The sequence below is a fragment of the Pristis pectinata genome, chromosome 26, assembly GCF_009764475.1.
Source record: "Pristis pectinata isolate sPriPec2 chromosome 26, sPriPec2.1.pri, whole genome shotgun sequence".
NCBI lineage: Eukaryota > Metazoa > Chordata > Chondrichthyes > Rhinopristiformes > Pristidae > Pristis > Pristis pectinata.
The window spans coordinates 25,530,573-25,552,351 of NC_067430.1; the positions used below are offsets into that span (position 1 = coordinate 25,530,573).

General features: G+C 43.0%; 1 protein-coding gene across 1 annotated transcript in view; it reads right to left on the reverse strand.

Annotated features, from left to right (window-relative positions):
* Positions 1-18,474, reverse strand: part of nmnat1 (nicotinamide nucleotide adenylyltransferase 1) — a 30,505-nt gene extending 12,031 nt beyond the window's left edge. The window contains exons 1-6 of the mRNA XM_052039005.1: positions 18,373-18,474; positions 14,437-14,564; positions 13,372-13,555; positions 10,283-10,410; positions 8,998-9,401; positions 1,457-1,588 (exon numbers count right to left, since the gene is read on the reverse strand). Coding sequence (XP_051894965.1) covers positions 1,457-1,588; positions 8,998-9,401; positions 10,283-10,410; positions 13,372-13,555; positions 14,437-14,564; positions 18,373-18,461 — 1,065 coding nt within the window. The 5' untranslated portion in view covers positions 18,462-18,474. The remainder of the gene's footprint in view (positions 1-1,456; positions 1,589-8,997; positions 9,402-10,282; positions 10,411-13,371; positions 13,556-14,436; positions 14,565-18,372) is intronic.
* Between the last annotated feature and the right edge of the window lie 3,305 nt (positions 18,475-21,779).

The window sequence follows — 21,779 nt, forward strand, 5'->3', positions numbered from 1 at the left end:
AGGTGACTGGGATCAAGGCAACTTAAGGAAATGACTGTTAAGCTCAAAACAAAACATAATATGAACCAATCCAAGACGATATTTGTACCTTAAGTGGCTTGACCCTGCCTCTGACAGCTGGTTGAGTCTAAATTACCTTTTTCTAATATTCATTTTTCGGGATCTGGGCAGCACTGGTAAGGCCAACGTTTTTTTTTACCAACCCCTAATTGCTCCTGAGAAGGTGGTGGTGAACCACCTCCTTCAACTGCTGCAGTTTTTCTGGGGAAAGTCTTGTGCAGGAAGTTCCAGGATTTAGACCCTGCAATGATGAAGATCTGGCAATATATTTCCAAGTCAGGCTGGTGTGTTGGCCTGGAGGAGAACCTGTAGGTGGTTGGTTTCCCATGTGGTGGTAAAGCTTGGTGGGAGTACTATTGGAGTAGCCCAGGTGAGAAACAGTAGTGTATTTTGTTGATGGTGCACACTGCAACAGCAGTATGTTGGTGGTGGAGGGAACGAATGTTCAAGGTGGTTGATGGAGTGCCAGTCATGTGAGCTGCTTTGTACTGAATGGTGCTGAGCTTCTTGAGTGTTGTTGGTGCTGCACTAATCCAGGCAAGTGGAGAGTCTTCCATCACACTCCCGATTTGTGCCTTGTAGATGGCGGAAAGGCCTTGAGTGGCAGAAGATGATTCACCCATCCACTGACCTGCTCTTGTATTTATATGACTGGTTTAACTGAGTTTCTGGTCAGTGGCAACCAAGATATTGATGATGGGGCGCTTGGTGATGGTAATACCATGTATGTCAAGGGTAGATGACTAGATTTTCTTTTGTTGGAGAAGATCTGTGTCTGGCACCTTTTTTGCTGTGAATGTTACATGCCATGTATCAGCCCATACCTGAATGTTGGCAGGGTCTTGCAGCAGGTAGGAATTGGCTGCTTTCTTTGCTAAGGAGTTATGAATGGAATTGAACATTGTGGAATCATCAATGAACATCCCCACTTATGACCTTATGATGGAAGTAATGTCATTGATGAAGCAGTTGAAGGTGGTTGGGTCTACGATACTGCCTTGAGGAACTCCTGCATTATATCCAGTGGCAGGGATGTTTGACCTCCAACAATCACAACCATCTTCCTTCGTGGAAGGTATGACTGCAACCATTGGAGCCTTTTCCATTTGAAGCATACTGATTTCAGTTTTACCACGGCACCTTGATGCCATTCTAGGTTAAATGCCACAAAGGAAGGTCACTCTAAACACCTCTCGAATTCAGCTCTTTGGTTCATGTTTGGACCAAGGCTGTGATGTGGTCCTGGTGAATCCCAAACTGAGCATTAGTGAGTAGATTCAATGGTGAGTAAGTGCCACTTGATAGCACTGTTGACAACAGTTTCGATCATTATGCTGATGATGTAGAATAGATTGATTAGGCGGTAAAAATCCCGCTTTTTGTGAACAGGACATACCTGGGCAACTTTCCACACTGTAGGGTGGATTCTACTATTGTAACTGTACTGAAATAACTTGGCTCGAGGCACAACTAGCTCTGGAGATATTGTCTCATCCCATAGCCTTTGCTGAATGACTAAATGGTGCATCTAGTGAATCAGAATTAAGTTATTATCTATTAATGAAACAATTTTTTAAACCTTTGCATTCCAATATAGAATTAAGTAAGACAATACCATTATAAACCTTATTTGAAACGTTGCATTTTATTAGAGGAATGAGCTAAGCAGCAAAACTGAGACTGAAGTCATTTGACTGTCAGTATTCAACAATAATTTACAGGCTTCTATTTGTTACACCTCACTCTCATTAAGACAGTTAGAGTGCAGAATGGAAAATTTGTGCAACCTTTACAATGTGGATTTGCAAAGCATACACTGGGGGTGGTGAAACTGTTGTTTGGCACTAGTGCAAATGAACAATAGTGACCCGGAGGACCAAAATAGATCATGTGAGATGTCACAGAGGCTGCCAATTCATTACCAGCTGTTTTGAGCTACAGCTGAAGATCAATTTCAATTGTGTTAGTCGTCCTTAATTCTCGCATCCAGTTAACTTTCCTATCTGCACATTCAGAACAGAATTTATCGTCAGCCTTTGTGAATGTTTAGCAATAAGGATTGGAAGCTTGAGTAAGTGATCATACAGCCCTATTCATTCCCACTGATCCTGAATTATTCTGAATATGGCGTGAGCAGACAGGCCTGCTGATTAGCCAGAGTTCGATGTGATGAATCAGGAATGTTAGGGATTTACATCCGGGGCTACCCACACAAACTGATTCAGCTATACAAGAGATTCTGCAGATGCTGGAATCTGGAGCAACCCACAGGAAAACTGCTGGAGGAACTCAGCAGGTCAGGCAGCATCTATGGAGAGAAATCAACAGTTGATGTTTCAGGTCGAGACTGCATCAGGACTGGAAAGGAAGAGGGCAGAAGCCAGAATAAGAAGATCGGGGGAGGGCTATACCATGTGGCAGGCTTAATTTGTTTACAGGCAAGCCTTAAAAGGCCAATGTCCACTCCCAAGGACAGTGTGATCGCCGTTCAATATTCTAGGCAGCACTTGCACCAACATGTCAAACTAATTCAATGTTCCCAAACACTATTTCCTCTTAAATGCTTTAAAATTAACAGGTAAAACAAAGCAGTGTTGAGGAACAGTGACAATGCTTCACAGCACTGTAGGCTGGTCTACGCAGTTTAATGATAATTGTCTCTGAAATCATGGCACGGTTAAAATGCTTTTTTTCCCCCAAACTTGCCCATTGCTTCTTAGTGGAAGATTTAGTCCATTTAAACTTAAACTCCTCCAGGCAATGAAAAGGCAGACCACACAAACACGTTGGACGTTCTTAAAGGATCGTATAGTTTCAAGGTAAGAGTGATAAAGCTCAAGGGAATGTGATGTCTTTATTCATTCACGGGATGCAAGCACCATGGCAGGCACGGTAGCGTAGTGGTTAGCGTAACGCTATTACAGCGTCAGCGACCTGGGTTCAATTCCTTGCACTGTCTGTAAGGAGTCTGTACGTTCTCCCCGTGACTGCGTGGGTTTCCTCCGGTTTCCTCCCACGTTCCAAAGACGTACGGGTTAGGAAGTTGCGGGCATGCTACATTGGCGCCGAAAGCGTGGCGACACTTGCGGGCTGCCCCCAGAACACTCTACGCATTTCAGCGTGTGTTTCGATGTACATGTAACTAATAAAGGTATCCTTATCCTTATCCACTGGCAATTTATCGTCCTAAGATCAAGTAAATCACTTCTGTTATGAGTCAAACACCATGTTGTGAGCCTGGAGTCACGTATAAAGTCAGCAGGAGGTCAGAGGTAGGGACGTTGGCTGAAAAACACTATGATGCCATAGGAACTCAGTAGGTCAGGCAGCATCCGTGGAGAAAAGCAGGTGGTCAACATTTTGGGTCAGGACCCTTCTTCAGGATGTTGACTGATGGTTTCACAATGTGAAATTTCATTCGCAACTCCTCCACAAATGAAGCTATGCCTGCAAACAGAAAGACCTGGACAACATGGTGTTACAAAAGTGCCAGGCAATGACCATCTCCAACAAGAGGTTGTCTATCATTTACACTTGACACTCAATGGCATTACTACCACCAGGCCTCACACCATCGCCATTGACCAGAAACTTAATTGGACTAGCCACATAAATATGGCAACAAGGGCAGGACAGTAGCTGGATATCCTGTGGTTACTCACTTTTTGATACTCCAGAGCCTTTCTGCCACTACAAGCAAGTGTATGATGTTCTTATTGGTGCTTCAGATTTATTTGTCTATCACCTTTCACAGACTGCTTTTGTCTCAAAATAGTTTACGTCCAACATTTAACTTTTGAATTGTGGCCACTGATGTACTGTTGGAAATGTGGCAGCTAGTTTGTGCACAGCAAGCTCCCACAACGTGCCTTTGACCAGATGTTTTTGTGGTAGAACCACAAGACTATTTTGTTTGGTTATTTTCTTATTCTCAGCAAAAACAGTAGCTTTATTCTCTTCACTGACATCAGTTTGGATCTTGGAAGGCAACACCGGCCAATCAACATTCCAACTTTAGCAATGGGTCAGGAATTTGTTTCAGCTTCACAATAGTGCTAGTCCAGTGGAAGGATATCAGGAGTGGAGATTGGGGGATTACTGGATTACACTCTGTCCTAATATCAAGTGTTATAATTTGCTTCATTTCTCAATGATTCTCAACTTTGTCACAACAAATTGCCTTTATACCTCACCTTTAATGTAGCGAAACATCTCGAGAACTCGAGAGGGACCAATGTCCTTGCGGGCAGGTTTGTTAGAGTTATTGGGGAGGGTTTAAACTAGGACTAGGCTGGCAGGGGGATGGGAACCAGAGTGTTAGATTAGTTGATGGATCAGTTGATGTAGAGGTAGATGCGACGTGTACAGAGAACGTGAGGAAGGAAATGCAGGGGATAGGGCAGAAATGCAATCAATCAGTTAGGTGGGCTGAAATGTGTTTACTTTCATGCAAGAAGGGTTAAGAATAAGGGGGATGAACTTAGAGCACGGATCAGTACATGGAATTACGATGTTGTGGCCATTACAGAGACTTGGCTGTTTTAAGGGCAGGAGTGGCCGCTTGAGGTTTCGGGGTTTAGATGTTTCAAAAGAGATAGGGAGGTAGAAGGGGTGGTGGCGCGCGGGGGGCATTGATAATTAGGGATAGTATCACAGCTGTAGGAAGGGAGGACATCATAGAGGGATTGCCTATTGAGTCAGAGTGAGTGGAAGTCAGAAACAGGAAGGGAATATTAACTCTATTGGGAGTATTCTACAGGGCCCCAAATAGCCACCGAGACACTGAGGAGCAGATAGGGAGGCAAATTTTGGAAAGGTGCAAAAACAAAACAGTGTTGTTGTCATGGATGACTTCAACTTTCCTAATATTGATTGACACCACCTCAGTGCAAAAGGTCTAGATGGGGCAGAATTTGTTAGGCATGTACAGGAAGGATTCCTGACACAGTATGTAGACAGGCCGACTAGAGGAGAGGCTATGCTGGATCTGGCACCAGGCAATGAACCCGGTCAGGTGAAAGACCTCTCAGTGGGCGAGCATTTCAAGGATAGTGACAATCCCCTGACCTTTAACATAGTCATGGACAAGGATAGGAGCAGACATTATGGGAAAGTATTTAATTGGGGGAGAGCAAATTACGACAGTATTAGGCAGGAACTTGGGACCGTAAATTGGGAACAGATGTTCTCTGGTAAATGCACTGCAGAGATATGGAGATTGTTTAGGGACTACTTGCATGGGGTTTTCGATGGGTTTATCCTACTGAAACAAGGAAAGAATGGGAGGGTGAAGGAACCATGGTTAACAATAGAGGTGGAAGGTTTAGTCAGGAGGAAGAAGCAAGCTTATTTAAGGTTTGGGAAGCAAAAATCAGTCAGGGCTCTGGAGAGTTATAAGCTAGCCAGGAAGGAGCTTAGGGACTCAGGAGAGCTAGAAGGGGGCATGAAAAGGCCTTGGCAAGTAGGGTTAAGGACATCCCTAAGGCATTCTACACATATGTGAAGAACAAGAGGATGACAAGGGTGAGGGCAGGACTGCTCAGGGACAAGGGTGAAAGATATGTCTTCAGTCGAAGGAGGTAGGGGAGGTCCTGAGTTAATACTTTGCTTTAGTGTTCACCAAGGAGAGGGACTTAGACAGAAGGGAGGTTAGCGTAGCACAGGCAATTGTGTTGGCGCATATTGAGGCTAAGAAAGAACCAGTATTGGAGCTACTAAAAAGCATTAGGATAGATAAGTCCCTGGGGTCAGATAGGATATACCCCAGGGTACTATGGGAAGCAAGGGAAGAGATTGCTGGAGCATTAGCAATGATCTTTGAGTCCTCCCTGGCCACAGGAGTGGTACCGGAGGATTGGAGGATGGCAAATGTTATTCCATTGTAAAAGGTAAAAGGGATAATCCTGGGAATTATAGACCAGTTAGTCTTAAATCAGTGGTGGGCAAGCTATTGGAGAGGATTTATGAGCATTTGGAGATGCATAGTCTTAAAAGGGATAGTCAACATGGCTTTGTGAAGGGCAGGTTGAGCCTAATAGAGTTTTTCGAGGAAGTGACAAGACATTGAAGGTACAGCGGTGGATGCGGTATATGTGGATTTTAGCAAGGCATTTGAGAAGGTTCCCCATGGTAGGCTGATCCAGAAGATCACGAGGTATGGGATCCATGGAAAATTAGCTGTGTGGATTTGGAATTGGCTAGCCCACAGAGGGTGGTTGTAGAAGGGGAGTATTTAAGCTGGAGGTCTGTGACTTGTGGTGTTCCACAGGGATCTGTTCTGGGACCCCTGCTCTTTGTAAATGACTTGGACGAAGAAGTGGAAGGGTAGATTGGCAAGTTTGCAGATGACACGAAAGTTGGTGGTATAGTAGATAGCGCAGAAGGTTGTCGTAGGTTGCAATGGGATATTGACGGGATGCAGAGCTGGGCAGAGAAGTGGCAGATGGAGTTCAATCTAGAGATGTGTGAAGTGATACACTTTGGAGGATCTAACTTGAAGGCAGAGTACGTGGTTAATGACAGGATTCTTAGCAGTGTGGAGGAACAGGGAGATCTTGGGGTTCTAGTACATAGATCCCTCAAAGTTGCCGCGCAAGCTGATAGGGTGGTTAAAAAGGCGTATGGTGTGCTGGCCTTCATTAGCCAGGGGATCGAATTCAAGAGCAGAGCGGTAATGTTGCAGCTCTATAAGACCTTGGTTAGACCACATCTGGAATATGGTGTTCAGTTCTGGTCGCCACATTATAGGAAGGATGTGGAAGCTTTGGAGAGGGTGCAGAGGAGATTTACAAGAGTACTGCCTGGATTGGAGGACATGTCATGAGGAGAGGCTGAGCAGGTTAGGGCTTTTCTCCTTGGAGAGACAGAGGATGAAAGGAGACTTGATAGAGGTATACAAGATTATGAGAGGCATAGACAGAGTGGACAGCCAGCATCTTATCCCCAGGGTGGCAATGGCCAATACTAGAGGTCACCTGTTTAGGGTGTATGGATGAATGTTCGGGGGGGATGTCAGAGGTAGGTGTTTTTTTTTAAACACAGAGAATGGTGGGTGTCTGGAATACACTGCCGGGGGGAGTGGTAGGGGCTGATACTATACAGTCATTTAAGAGACTCTTAGATAGGCACATGGATGAAAGAAGAACGGAGGATTATGGGAGGTGAAGTAGAGAGGGAGAGAGATAGAATGTGGATAAGGTTTATATTGGTTGGCTCAACATCGTGGGCCGAAGGGCCTGTAATATTCTAAGATGCTTCACAGGAAGACAGGAGATACAAGGCGAGAAGGCTAAAAGCTTGGAAAAAGAGGGCAGTTTTAAGGAACTGAAGAGGAGAGAGACTGGTTGCCAATGGTGCAGCAATTAAATTCAGACTTTTTTTTTAAACATACAACACAAGATTTCTACAATGTTGTTAAACTGACCACAAAATCATTTTTATTTTGACTGTTTCAGTCACAGAACAATTAAAAGCTCAACCCATCCACATCATAAGCAGTAAATAATCTGAAAGCCTTTCCGAGAAGACTTAAATTGTTCAAAGCTTTTGTCCCAGTCCCTGTTCCCTCTGTGTCACCCATTACTTGCACTTTGCTTGACAACCCGTTGCTTATCTCTTTACTTGTACTGTTGTCCACTGGAAGTTGCATCTCTTTATCCCTGAGAGACCATATCCTTTTGCTTAGACAAGCAACAACAGTGCTCTCTCTCTGCTGCAGCACTCTAACTCTTCTGCTCTTGTTACTGGACCTGCTCTGTAAAATTACTCACTGCTGCCCAGCAGAGAAGGTTCAATTCCTGCAGATAATCATTAAGCATGTCGCACTTCTTCACATCATTATAAAGCAAACTATTTCTCAATGGGTTTAAGAAAGTGTTCACTTCGGCTGTATATCAAGCAGAACCACCAATACTAAGCATTCAGGCAGAAGCAATTTGGTAAAATACAAAGGACTGGTTAGGATTTGTTTAGTTTTACAAATTTCTTTTTGTGTTCACCTTCACAACTTTTCATTCTGCCACGTGGTCAGATGCCTGGGAGAGTAATAACTGGATGAATGTTATCTGTTTGGAGGCAACAGTGCTTTTCCCCGGTGTCATAGATATTGTGGTAGTGCATAAACGAAATCTGGAAAATCCGAACTTGTGGATGCAAGATATTGGAGTAATTATGTTGGAGTGATACTGTAGTTTGTAATAAGCACTATTGTGCATACAACCTGTCTTCATGCTGTAGAAGACCAGAAAATACAAGACTGAGAGGGACAGTGAACCCTAGCACCTTACATCTCACTTACCAAGTCTCTGCGCTGAGATGAAATCATGCATAGGTCCAGGGAAGTTACTGGCAAAACTAAAAGTGTGGGGAAACTGAAGGGAACCCCGTGAAAAGGGTAGATTTTAGGTTGGAAGGTTGAAGACAATCAGGGTAAAGGGAATTTTCTCCACGGTGCAATGTGACACTGTACCAAGGGTTTCATACTGAGACCTCAATTTTCCACCATTTTCATGAATTGGATGAAGAGAAGGTTGTATATCCAGGTTTGTGGATGACACTAAGTTAGGAAGCTGTTTAACGTTACACACAGGCAATGAACCTTAAATAGAGGATTCTCTCCTGCACTGGTCTTCAAGTACATCAGTTCAATAATTATCCTATTAAAATTAACAGTACCTAGCATTGCAGAACATTCTTTTCCAGGGCCTGCCTTGAGACGAGTTATTTGGATAAAAATGTTTCTCACCTATTACATACTATTTCTCCAGTTCCTTGGGTACAATGGGCTTTGGGTACAATGGAAAAGTATTCTCTATCTTTATTATACTGCCAAATATAAACCCAACAAAGAAGCATTAAAGATAGTATTTGAAGCCATCCATGATTTAATATCCTAGACGGGGCATTCAAAAGAGAATTTTGCCCAGCCTAACACTGTACAGAGCTCCTACTTGATTCTTCTCTATAACGCTGAAAGGGTGCTAGAACAACATCAGAATTCTTGTCTTCACTCTGCTGATCGTACAGCCGGTGTTGTTGAATATATGCAATAACTGGATCAGGAATCACATACTTAACGCTCTGTCCCCTTCGCAAAGCTCGTCGGACCTTTGTGGCCGAGATGTCATTGTCTATCCATTCGTTCACAAGATGAACTCGTTTCCTAAACTTCCAGATGATGTCAGACTCGTAAATACATTTTTGAGGATTGCATGCAAGTCGGCTAATGCAGACCAGCCCAAACCTGCCCAAGATCTCTTCAATGTCTTCCTTTTTCCACAGATTTGGAACTCCAAATGACTCTAAAACATCCCCGCCACACAGCAGCATCAACTCAGGCAGATCTGTGAAAGCAAAAGCAAGACCTTTAGACACAAGAGGCCAAACAATACTGTTTAATGAACGTAAAGGTCTCAAGATCAATTTACAAAGAGACAGAAACTAATTTTAAGCAACCTTCTGAGGTTATTAACACTTTTCAGACTTCTGATCAGTATGTTGGAGGAAGGAGATGATTGCATTGAGGAGGGTACAGAGGAGATTTACAAGGACATTGCCAAGGCTGGAAAGTTGGAGCTACATGGAAGGATTGGATTGGCTACAGTTGTTTCCTTTGAAACACAGTAGGCTGAGACTAACACCAAGGTATATTAGATTATGAGGGGCCAAGATAAGAGTAAATAGGAACGAACCAATTGCCACAGAAGGATCAAGAACTAACGAAGGGGACATGGATTTAACGTAATTATTAAAAGGAGTAGGGGGGAGATAAGGAAAGATTTTTCACCCATGGCTTTGCTGCGACACAATGTCTGAAAAGGTGGTAGACACAGAGACTCTCACCATGGTTAAAAGGTCTGTGGAGAGCTGTAACCTGCAGGGCTACAGACAGTGCTACAAGGTGGGATTAAGCTGGCACTCTTTTTCAACCGACACAGACACGATGGACCAAATGGCCTCCTTTTGTGCAGTCCCTGTCTTTATAGAGTGAAATATGGAAATAAAAGTCCCACTGTCCTCCCCTTGCTCCATCAACACTACCTCCAGTTGATCAAAGTTTATCTGTGGATAACATTAGGCTAATCTATGGGTTTTTTTTAATCTTGGCATATTTATTGCCATTAGAGGATTTACCATCATAAAACCTGGAGTTTGTGTATGTGGGATTTTTTATGCCATGTATTACTTGCTATAAATTTGAATTTAGCAGCACAGTTAACAACACCTTGTTTAAAATCACATTTTGCTATGAGCGGACAGACGTCTTCTGCCTTCCTTTTCTTTGCCCTCCTGTGTTGCGTCGAGTTCCTTTTGTCATTGCCGTAAAGTTTCCGCAGATTCTCATAATGATGCCTGTTCAAGAATTAACATTAAAACATTAAAAGTCTTCCTTCCATCATATTTACTCAATACCAGTCAGATTTCATGAGGCATTGAATCATATAACTGTTATAGCACAGAAGGAAGCCATTCAGCCCATCATCCATGCCCACTCCAAGTACAGAAATCCTATTGATCCCATTCTCTGCCTGTATCCCTGCAACTCATTCTCTCTCAAGTGCCTATCCAATTCTCTTTTGAAAGCCCTATCACACTGCTTCCTCCACCCTAATAGGTAGTGAATTCCAGACGCTAACTATGCTTTGCACGAAATAAAAATTTCCTTGCATCCCATCTGTATCTTTTGCACAAATCTTTAAATCTGTGTCTCTCAGTCTTTAAAGCATACACAAATGAGACTAGCTTCCTTCTATTCACGCTCTCTAAGCCGGTCATGATCTTTTGCAACTCTCTCAAATTGCCTCTCAATTTGCTCAACCTGCACATTTTCTCCAAAGGAACTCCGGGCTTGCATCCCAGTGATGTTAAGTTATTATTTGAAATACTTGATTCCCAAAACATTTAAGAATCCTCTGTACAAAGGGAGAACTTTGAGCAGGGGGTTGGGCTTACAGTTGGCCCCAGGGTGCCCAAGAGGAATGAGCCCACATCCCATTCTGAACACTATTCTTCCAGTAAAGTGACCATGCAGACACACCAGGCAGGGACAGATTCAACTTCCCACTCTTGCATTTTCACAAGTAGCATTTATTGCTGTCACAAGCTGGAAACTCTCCACTGACACGGGTGAGAAGAACGACTGTGAATGTACAGTGAGGGAGAAAGGGAATCAAGAGGTAGTACTGCGGGAGCTTGAAGTCTCTATACTTGTCCAATAGATTGTTATTCGTTCACCAAATGTGGGCATTGCTAGCAAGGTCAGCAATTTATTGCTGATCTCTAGCCACCCACGGATAAATGGTGGAGAGCTGTATTCTTGAACATCTGGGATACAGGTGCTCCCAAAACATTTCTAGTTTTTTTGTTAAGTAGAATTTTGGTATACCATAGGAGGAACAGTAGGAATCAACCACCTTGTTGTACCTGGAGTCACATGTAGGCTTAGTAAGGTTGGCAGATTTCTTTCCCTCCCAGATGGACTTTTACGGCAATCCATTAATTTCACCATTACCCTTTGTGGGTCTCCAGATCATTGAACCAAATTGAAATTTTAAAAAAATGCAGATGCTGGAAACCTAAAACAGAAAATGCTGGAAATGCTCAGCAGGTCAGGCCACATCAGTGGGAGGAGAAACAGAGTCAATGTTTCATCGAGCCGTAGAGTCATACAGCATGGAAACAGGCCCTTCGGCTCAACTGGTTCATATCGACTGAGATTCCTTTCTAAGCTAGTCACATCTGCCCGTGTTTGGCCCATATCCCTCGAAGCCTTTCCTATCTGTGCACCTGTCCAAGTACCTTTTAAATGTTGTTAATGTACCTGCTTCAACCACTTCCTCTGGCAGCTCATTCCATATATGGACCACCCTCTGGGTGAAAAAGTTGCCCCTCAGGTTTTTATTGAATCTCTCCCCTCTCACCTTAAACCCATGTCCTCTAGTTCTCGATTCCCCAACCCTGGGAAAAAGACAGTGCATTCATCCTAGCTATGCCCCTCATAACTTTATACACTTCAATCAGATCACCCCTCATTCTCCTGCGCTCCAATGCAAAAAGTCCCGAGGTCGGACTTTTCAGGTCGGGGACTTCACCAGAATTGAAAAGGAGACGGAAGAAGCTCGTTACGTTGCAGTGAGGGTGGTGGGGGAAAATGTTTCTGATAGGGCAAATCCGGGGTGACCACAGGGATGAACTCTCTGCAAGGTTATTTGTGGAATGAGTGAATGGGAGCAGTTAGAGAGCGAGAACACAGACTAAAGAACAGAGACAAAAGAAATTCAGAGAACAGGAGGACATGTCCGGCAGGTTAGGCTGGATACATCCTCCACTCCCAGAGAGAAAAACAAGCTGCGCCAATATCACATTGGAATTGGTTCATTATTGTCACATGTACTGAGGTACAGTGAAAAACTTGTCTTGCATACCGATCGTACAGATCAATTCATTACACAGTGCATCAAGGTAGTACAAGGTAAAACAATAACACAATGCAGAATAAAGTGTAACGATAATAGAAATAATGAGTGGATCTGCAGAGAACAGCTTGCAATGAGTCACTACGCTCTGGCGCCAGCTTGAATGTTGACTGATACAGACTGAGAAATCAAGTTATCTGAAGTTCGAGAATTCAATATTGAGACTGGAAGGCTTGAACGTGCCCAGATGGAAAATGAGGTGTATTCCTCAAGCTTGCATTGTGGCAGCACAGGATGCCAGAGACCGAAAGGTTAAAGTGGGAATGGGATGGGGAATTAAAGTGGCAGACAACGTGAAACTCAGGGTCACCCCTGCGGACTGAACGTGGGTGCTCCGTAAAGTGATCATCCAATCTGGGTTTGGTTTCTCCAGTGTAGGGGAGGAATCCCCATCCTTCCCTCCGAAGAGTCTTCAATGCTGAAACCCTGATTCTGTTCCTCTTCCCACAGATGCAGCCTGACCTGCTGAGTATTTCCAGCATCTTCTGTTTTTGTTTTAAATTCCCTAGTGGGATACAAACTCATGCTTTTGGATATTTTTACCCAGGCTTCTGGATTACAACACTATTAATACTCCGTCCTCTTGGTGTAGAGCCAAGATGCCATTGCATATCCCTCAGTCAACAATTAATGGCCACAAACGAGAACAATAAGCATTGCGATTCAAACCTCCCTTGGAGAAACGTGCCACGTAGCTGCACCAGCGTCAAAGGTCGCAGCAAATGTGGAGAAAGTGAGCAGCTGAGAAGGAGCTAAAACACCAGGACCCAGAGAAGCAGTAATCTAAATAATGGGTTTTGACAAAAGGATAGGCAGAATTATCCACAAGTTCACTCACCTAAGCACTTTAACAGTCTCCATCCATTCCCCCTGCTTGCTTTCCCAGGGATCTACTGTCACCCAGTCAGAACACTCTACAGCCTTTTCTATCATAGTCACACGATGACATGCCTCTACAAGGCCCTTCTTTTTGTACGCATCACCCACTGGAGATATAATGCCCTTTATCACTGTGTATTTCCCTGGAAAAGATACAAATATTGGGTAAAAATAAGTTCCAAAATATTTTATTCACTTTAGTCAAAACAGCTGAACTAACCTCGAGCAACAAACAATCTGCTGGAGGAACTCAGCGGGTTGAGCAGCATGTATTGGTGGCGGGGGGGGGGGGGGGGGGAGGGTGGAGAATGAGGAAATCTCGATGCTTCGGGTTGAAACCCTGCATCAGGATTGACAGTGGAGAGGGGAGGTGGTGAAAAGAAGCAAGGGGGAATGGCCAGAGGAGGTTGGTGGGCAGAAAGAAACAGAGGGCTTGAAGGCCTTCCTAAAGGGAGATGGAGGTGTATGAAGACTGGACATCCATAATCAAGATGAGGCAGTGCAGGCCAGGGATTTGGAAGTTGTCAAAACGGTCAGGGGGTGAACTAAGCTCAAGTACATTATACAAAAATAATACCCAACAAACACCACATAGAACGTCACATCAGTGAGGAAGCTCGACATGCATTGAACAATCCCTTCACAGTGCAGGGATGGCTAGGTAGCATCTTGAGACCTGCATGTGTCTCCTACGAGTGCTGTGATGCAGCTGCCTGAACAAGCGCCAATAGGAGAGCACCACGTCAGAGGTAGAACTGACCCACGCCATTTAGCACTAAAGCAACGGCCAAATTGGTACCTTTTCCTGGCACACAATTGACCTCGAGTCAAAGGAGAAGAGATTCCTCTGGTTGTCATTGCTAATCTGGTACCAGATCCATTTGCATGATGTCAACAGAACTATTGCTGGTAGGGGAGCATAAATATCAAACACTCTCACACCCATTTAACACTACTGACCGACAGTGAATTCCTACTCTTCAGGTTTTAGCTTTCAAGAGAGAGAAGAGCAAGAAAGTCAAACCTGTTTCGTGCAGGTAATCGCGGGCTAATTCAAACATCCTCAGGTGCATGTTTGTGATGGGGTTAAATGAGCCACAAGCCAGCAACACCACCTCTGTACAGCTGCTCGAGTTCTCCATTGTGACGGCACTGTGAAAAATAGACCAATGTAAGAGAAGCAAAAACTGAAGAAAAACTACCCCCCCCCCCACCGCAAATTTTTTGCAGAATAAAAATCTAGATCAACATTCTAATCTTTCTATTCTGAAGGATGCAATTAATGTGTCTCGGTCACTGGTTGGCCATCACCAACAACTCTGCTCAAGTTGCCACTCTTCAAGTTCGAGTCCAGCTGATGGGCTTAGGCTGGCTATTCAACCATGAACGGCATTAATTTCAGTCCCGCAGAGTTTGCCCACTGAATACCAATCGGGAACAGAAATCCTCAGTAATTCATTTGCCCTTGTGCACAAGCTTTGGGCTGAATTGCAATGCATCTGGCTGAGATCTACTGAAGGAATCAAACCCAGTGCTCTCCGGTCTGTGTGGCAGCTGGTTGCTGATTGAGCTACACTAGGCACTAGAACTTTCAACTGCTGTGTACCTATTATCTGCATCTCAGCAAAGGTCACAACCTTTTAAGTAACACTTCAGTATTGACTCATAGGATGTTTCCCCTGCTAAATTACAATTATAAACCCATCTGGATTTCAAATCAAAGAAAACCAAAGCACTAGTTACTGGAAACCTGAAACATAATCAGCAAATGCCAGAAACACTCAGCAGGTCAGGTGGAAGGAACAGTTAACGTTCCAGGTACATGATCTTTCGCCAGAACTCAATCCTCAAGCAAATATGTCTTCCAATCATTAACTTTGGCTTGCATCTGAACAGGCGGTTTTTTTAACCGTCCGTTGGATGATGTTAAACTGGGGTAGTTCTGTGGTGACACATTTGATCTGTTAGATCTATTTGCTAGCCAATTGTGTCATGTCTGTATAAACACACAGTCTGATCTCAATCAAAAGGCACGAGCCAAAGCAAATGAATAACACGAATCCAATAGAGCAAGAGTTCAGCACCAAAATACCAAGGAATGGAAATCATTGAGAAGACAGTTTGAAAGTCATAAAATAAAAAGGCATGGAAACAAGCAAATATTACTATATATAAGGGCACAAGTGTTACCAAATCTGTTTTCAAACTTAGTTTGGCATAGAGGTGGATTTAGAATGTGCATTTTTTTCCCTCAAAGATCCAGGTGGAGACAATTTCCTCGATCATCTCCATAAACAGTTCAATCTTATTCATGATTTCCCAAACCTCTCAAATCTTACACTTTCTCCTGAAGGCATTCATACTCGAGGAATGGTTCCGCCAGCACTTACAATCCTTACCCAAGTCCACACCCATGCTGCTAGTAAAGATATATTAGGCCAATGTCACCATAGCTACAAGAGCAGGTCAGAGGTTGGGCATCCTTTGGCGAGTGCCTCACCTCCTGACAACCACAACTTTTCGACCACCTGCAAGGCACAAGTCAGAGTGCCATTGAGTACTCTACACTTGCCTGTATGAGTGCAGCACCAATAACTTAACACCAACCAGGACTTGATTGTCAACCCAACCACCACCCCAAACATTCATTCCCTCCAGCACCGATGCAGTCCGGACCATCTACAGCATGAATTGGTGATCACCAAGGACAAGTGCAGCAGGTGCATAGGAACACCCCACCACCTGCAGGTTCCCTTCCATACAGCACACCCTCCCGGCTGGGAAATTTACCATTGGTCCTTTATGGTCACTGGGTCTAAATCCAGGAACCCCCAGCCCTACATCACTTGAGAGCACCTTTACCAGCAGTGCAGCAATTCAAGGTGGCAGCTCACTGCCACCTTCCCAAGGGCAAGTAGGGACGGGCAATAAATGCTGGCTTTGCCTGCAACACTCAGGTTCTGAAAACAAATAAACAAACCTTGCACCTTATTGCACTGCACTTTCTCTGTAGCTGTGACACTTTCCTCTGTACTGTTATTGTTTTTACCTGTACTACATCAATGCACTCTGTACTAACTCAATGTAACTGCACTGTGTAATGAATTGACCTGTACGATCAGTATGCAAGACAAGCTTTTCACTGTACCTCGGTACAAGTGACAATAATAAACCAATACCAGAAGATAAAATCACTGAAGCTGCATTTTACCCCTGCAGTTTCTAGCAAGGGACACGCGGGCTTCAACTGCTGTATATAACGCCACTTGGAAAACAAAACCTAAGGGTGGTTGATTATCAGTGAAGCCATTCCCAATGTAGTTTACAGAAAACATGGTTCATTGTTCCCCATACGGCTCTTATCTTTTTAATTTCCCATAAAGGGCAACTGAAGTATGAGCTTGCTTTTGCAGTTGGCCTTTTCACTGCAAAAGACTGAAAAATATTGTTCGGTAAAAATCTGAACTTTGATAAGAGCAGTATTGGCTTGTCAAACAGCCACACACACGGATCATTATTACTGTCTACAGGGACTTGGGATAATTTATTTTCCTGCTTGAAGTCTAGGTGTCGATAAATGGTACCACAAATCTGGCTAATTGAGCTCAGGATAACACTTGTTGAAAAATCAGAAAACTAAACTTGCTGGAAATTTGAAATAAAAAGAGAAATGCAGGAAATATTAATCAGTTCAGGCAGCATCTGTGAAAAGAAAAGTAGTTTCAAGTAACATTTCACTAACCCATTTGGTCTCACTCTATCCCTCTAATTGTACCCATCGCTCCGCATATTCTCTGCTACTGAAAACTAGATAGATATATGGATATTTATTTATTAGTCACATGTACACTGAAACACACAGTGAAATATGTCTTTTTGCGTTGCTAAGAATATGCTGGGGGCAGCCCACAAGTGTCACCACTCTTCCGGCACCAACATAGCATGCCCACAATTCCTAACCCGTACGTCTTTGGAATGTGGGAGGAAACCGGAGCACCCGGAGGAAACCCGCGCAGACACGGGGAGAACGTACAAACTCCTTGCAGGCAGCAGCGGGAATTGAACCCAGGTCACTGGCGCTGTAATAGCGTTACGCTAACCGCTACGCTACCGTGCCGCCTTGTTTTCTCTATTTCCCAGTTCTGACAAAGGGTCTTAGACTTAAAATGTTAACAGTTTCTCTTCCCACAGATGCTGACTGACTTACTGAGTGTTTCCAGCATTTTCTGTGTGGCCCCAAATCCCACACTCCCTTGAAATCCAGAGGCTCCCTTGAAACTCGCTGGGGTCCCATTTCCCGTGCTCCCTTGAAATCCACTGGGAGCCCATTTCCTGAGCTCCACTGAAACCCACTGAGGTCCTGTTTCCCGTGTTCGCTTGAAACTCCCCAAGGCCCAGTTTCCCATGCTCCCTTGAAACCCACCAGGATAACGTTTCCCGCACTCCCTTGAAACTTACTGGGTTCACCGGAAAATTTATTATAGCACAGCGTAACATCTAAAAAAAAAGTGAATTAAAAGTGTGATGGGGTATTATTAGGAATAATATACAAGTAGTCTGGAAAATCTGCCAGATCAGCACCAGCGATGTCCTCATTGTGCCTGATTAACACCGTTTACTGGAGATTGTTAATGACTTGTTTGAACATTTTCCTTTTGTAAAAAGGGCACAGAAAATGGGCTTGAGATATTGAAGGATTTTAGTCAAGGAACTGAGGAACTAGTGAAGGAGATAAGAGGTCACACCATCCATTTTTGTATCATCTGTGAACTTGCTAATCACACCTACTTTCACATCCAGATCAATGTATACAACAAATAGCAAGGGTTTTAGCACCAGTCCCTGTGGTGCTACACAGCCTTACAATCACAAAAACTCTTGGCCCTCACTCTCTGCTGCCTATCACCAAGCCATTTCAGATCCAATTTGCCAACTTGCCCTGGATCCCATAGGCTCTTACCTTTTTGACCAGTCTCCCATGTAGGACCTTGTCAAAGGCCTTACAGAAGTCCATGTAGACGGCATCAACCGCACTACCCTCAGCGACATACTTAGTCACCTCCTCGAAAAATTCAATCAAATTAGTCAAACAGAATCTCCCTTAACAAAGCCACACTAACTATCCTTGATTAATCCCACTGCTAGAGGGACAGACCCCATTAGCAAGGAGAGTGACCTGCAGCAGGAGGTTAAACAACCCATAGTAATCTGGTGGGCTAGGGGATTGAGCTACAGTACTAGCACTCCACCCAACATAGACGGATGGCAACATAATGACAGAGTCCTTAAGATAGGGGCCCATAATTAGATATAAATAATAAAAGATGTTAGAAAAGTGCTGTTCATCAGCCAGTGCAGAGGGCAAGGGTTTGCACCTAGGAATTCTCAGTGGCTTCCTCAAGGAAGGGGCTTAATAATGGAGCAAATGTTACTCTGGAACATCTACTAACAGCTGCAGGTCCGGAGGTTCCTCAGAGACTACTTTCTGCAGTGCTAGACGCAAACCTATCATCCGGAATCGGGTGTCCTATATTTTAATGCAATTTGTTTTTATAAATTGAACTTGCCTCCATGTATTTCTCACTCCTTTTCTAACACTGCATCAGTTTTGGTACAGGGAGATTCAGGGGTGAGAGTAATTTATATTTCTTACTGGTGTGGCCATATTGCTAACACTGACACACATGGCGTCGGCCGCTTTCTTACCCGTATGCTATACTGCCCGCACTACCTTACTGACACCTCTGGAAAAACTAAACTGAGAAAAAGCACGACAACAATGCAAATAGAAAAAGTGTCCTTATTATCCAAGCATGGTGAGTGCTTAGTTATCAGGATTACAAAGTTTAAAAAAGTTCCTGACAACAAAAAAAATCATTTTTAATTCCTGCAACACTTTCTATATTTCACTTGCTTTTCCTATTTGATCTAGTCTGCTCTTTATTCTAATTTGTTTCTGCCCGAAATAAAGTAATTGTTTGAATTAGTGCAAAGTAAGCTGTTTTAACACAAACTATTGCACCATTTCATGTCGATTTAACAGATAATTTGAACCATTTTGTAATTAAGAGTTGATATTTTTCATGGAGCTGCCACATAGGAGACCAAACGTGAACCATTTGACAATTCTTGTTGACTAGGGGTTAGACTTCTTAAGTCATATTCTTCTGCATCATTTCAGTCAAACATTTATATCTGAGTAGAACGTAGGCCTCAAGTTTCAGATCAGGCTAAATTTGAAGAGAGTTCTAGCTGGGGTCCACCTTTCCTGGGGGACTGTTCACACCAGTGACTGATTGATAAACCTCAAATGTCTAGTCAAAGTGAACAAACCAACTACAAAAGAAGAAAAATCAGTTAAACCTCAATCAAATATTAATATAAACACAAAGAAAAATGTTTCAATATATATTCTTTCCTAGCCACAGAATTTTAAACAGCCTAAACTGGCAATTCTGGTCTAAAAATGTACTGTTGTAATTGGGTTTGGTAAAAATGTTCTACAAGTCTTCAAAACATTAAACCTAAGCTATTAGACATACCTTTAATATTATATATCTCTCTCTTCCTGTGTAGCCGCCTCCACAGCACCACATAGAATAATTATTTTTGACTGGCAAGGGTTTTGCTGCCCAATGCAATGGTTACATCTGCAAGAAAGTTTAGAAGTATATCAGTGTTAAAATGAGGCCTGTGCACTCTTAGTTTTTGCTTTTGCTTCCAGTGCAGCAGGGCCTTGTTTCCAGATCAACTGGAACTGAAACAAGTGCAACATTCTGCAGAACAGATCAGGTTGCTGCTGGCAATTCACCACCACTCTGTTGGGCACTGAAAATAGTTTTGCAAAAAGGAATGCTATTCTGCTAAATGTTAATTAACATTCTAAAGGTTAATTTATATGGACACCTGACACCAGGGTGAGGGTCAGGTGAGTTCAAAATGCCATCTTAATTTCAATGGCAGATTCGAACCTTCTCCTGATGTTCACAGCTTCAAAGTTGCAGCAAAATGACTTTTAAAATTGTGCATATTGATATCACAATATGGAACGACACAAAAATAAGTCCCGAAGAGATAAGAACCAGTACCATTTACTTTGCTCCCTTCAAAGTTATAACCTCATTGGTACTACCTGAGCCCACAACCATCCCCCATTACTGCTTCTCAAAATTACAAAAGCCTTTGAACAGCATCCAACTTGGTCTCAGTGAGGCTGGATCAACAGGATCATTCCGAGAGGTTTCACAAGTGGGATAGAGCCTTGCTGAAAGAAAATGCAGCAGAACTATACACACAGTACTCAACGTTTCAACTGGTGTTTTCCATTACAGATGCTCCATCACCAAATGCAATAGATTTTAAGTACCTGCCTTCAAACTCGCCAGCTAAAAATAATTTTGGAATCTTTCAGTTCATTTTTAATCCTATTTTCAATTTTCTTTTCAAACCATTTCTTCAGCAATGAGAGGACAGCTTTGCCATCTGCATTGCAGGTTTATAATCAAAATCACCAAGTGTAAAAATGTAATAATTGACATGAAAATTAGAAATAATCATAAATCCTGCTCCATATTACAAAAGCATCTTTTTTGTAAAGACAAATCAGTCAATTCACAATTATTTACGGACTCTGCTGTGTTAGTTGAATGTTAACAATATTTGTTTTTCTATGATTGCATGAACAACAAAGAATGTCAGGAAACAAAATCTAATGCATATTACATTCTGTAATATCACATCTGTATTTTCAAATTAACTCAACAGAACCCATTATTTCCATGATCAGCACTTTTGACAAACAATTAAAGAAGAATTCTTTGTGTTACACATGCTTTAACTTACAACATACCACTATATTTATCAGGAGCAGGAGTGGCCCACTTCACTCTGCTCCCCCATTCAACAAGATCATGGCTAACCTGACTGTACTTTTAACTTCACATTCCTGTCTACCTGCAGGAAGCTTCCATCCCCTCGCTTTTCAAATATCACCTCTGCCTTAAAGATACTCAAGCCTGTTTCCATTGCCCTTTGAGGAAGGGAGTTCCAAAGACTCACAAGCCTCTGAAAGAAAAGCTGTCATCTGTGTTGTAATTGAGTGACTATTTTTTTTAAACAGTTGCCCATTGTTCTAGATTTGAATAACACTGAAGGAAATATTCAAGTAAATAAAACCTCTTGCAGTTGGTGATGGAGCATTTGTAATGTCAAGCACAGGTCAAAACGTTAAGTACTGTGTGTATAAGTTTTCTAGACAAGAGGAAACATCTTCTCCACATCCACCCTGTCAAGTCACCTTGGGATCCTGTGTTTCAAAAAGTTCCCCTCACTCTTCTAAACTCCAGTGTATACAAGCCCAGCCTGTCC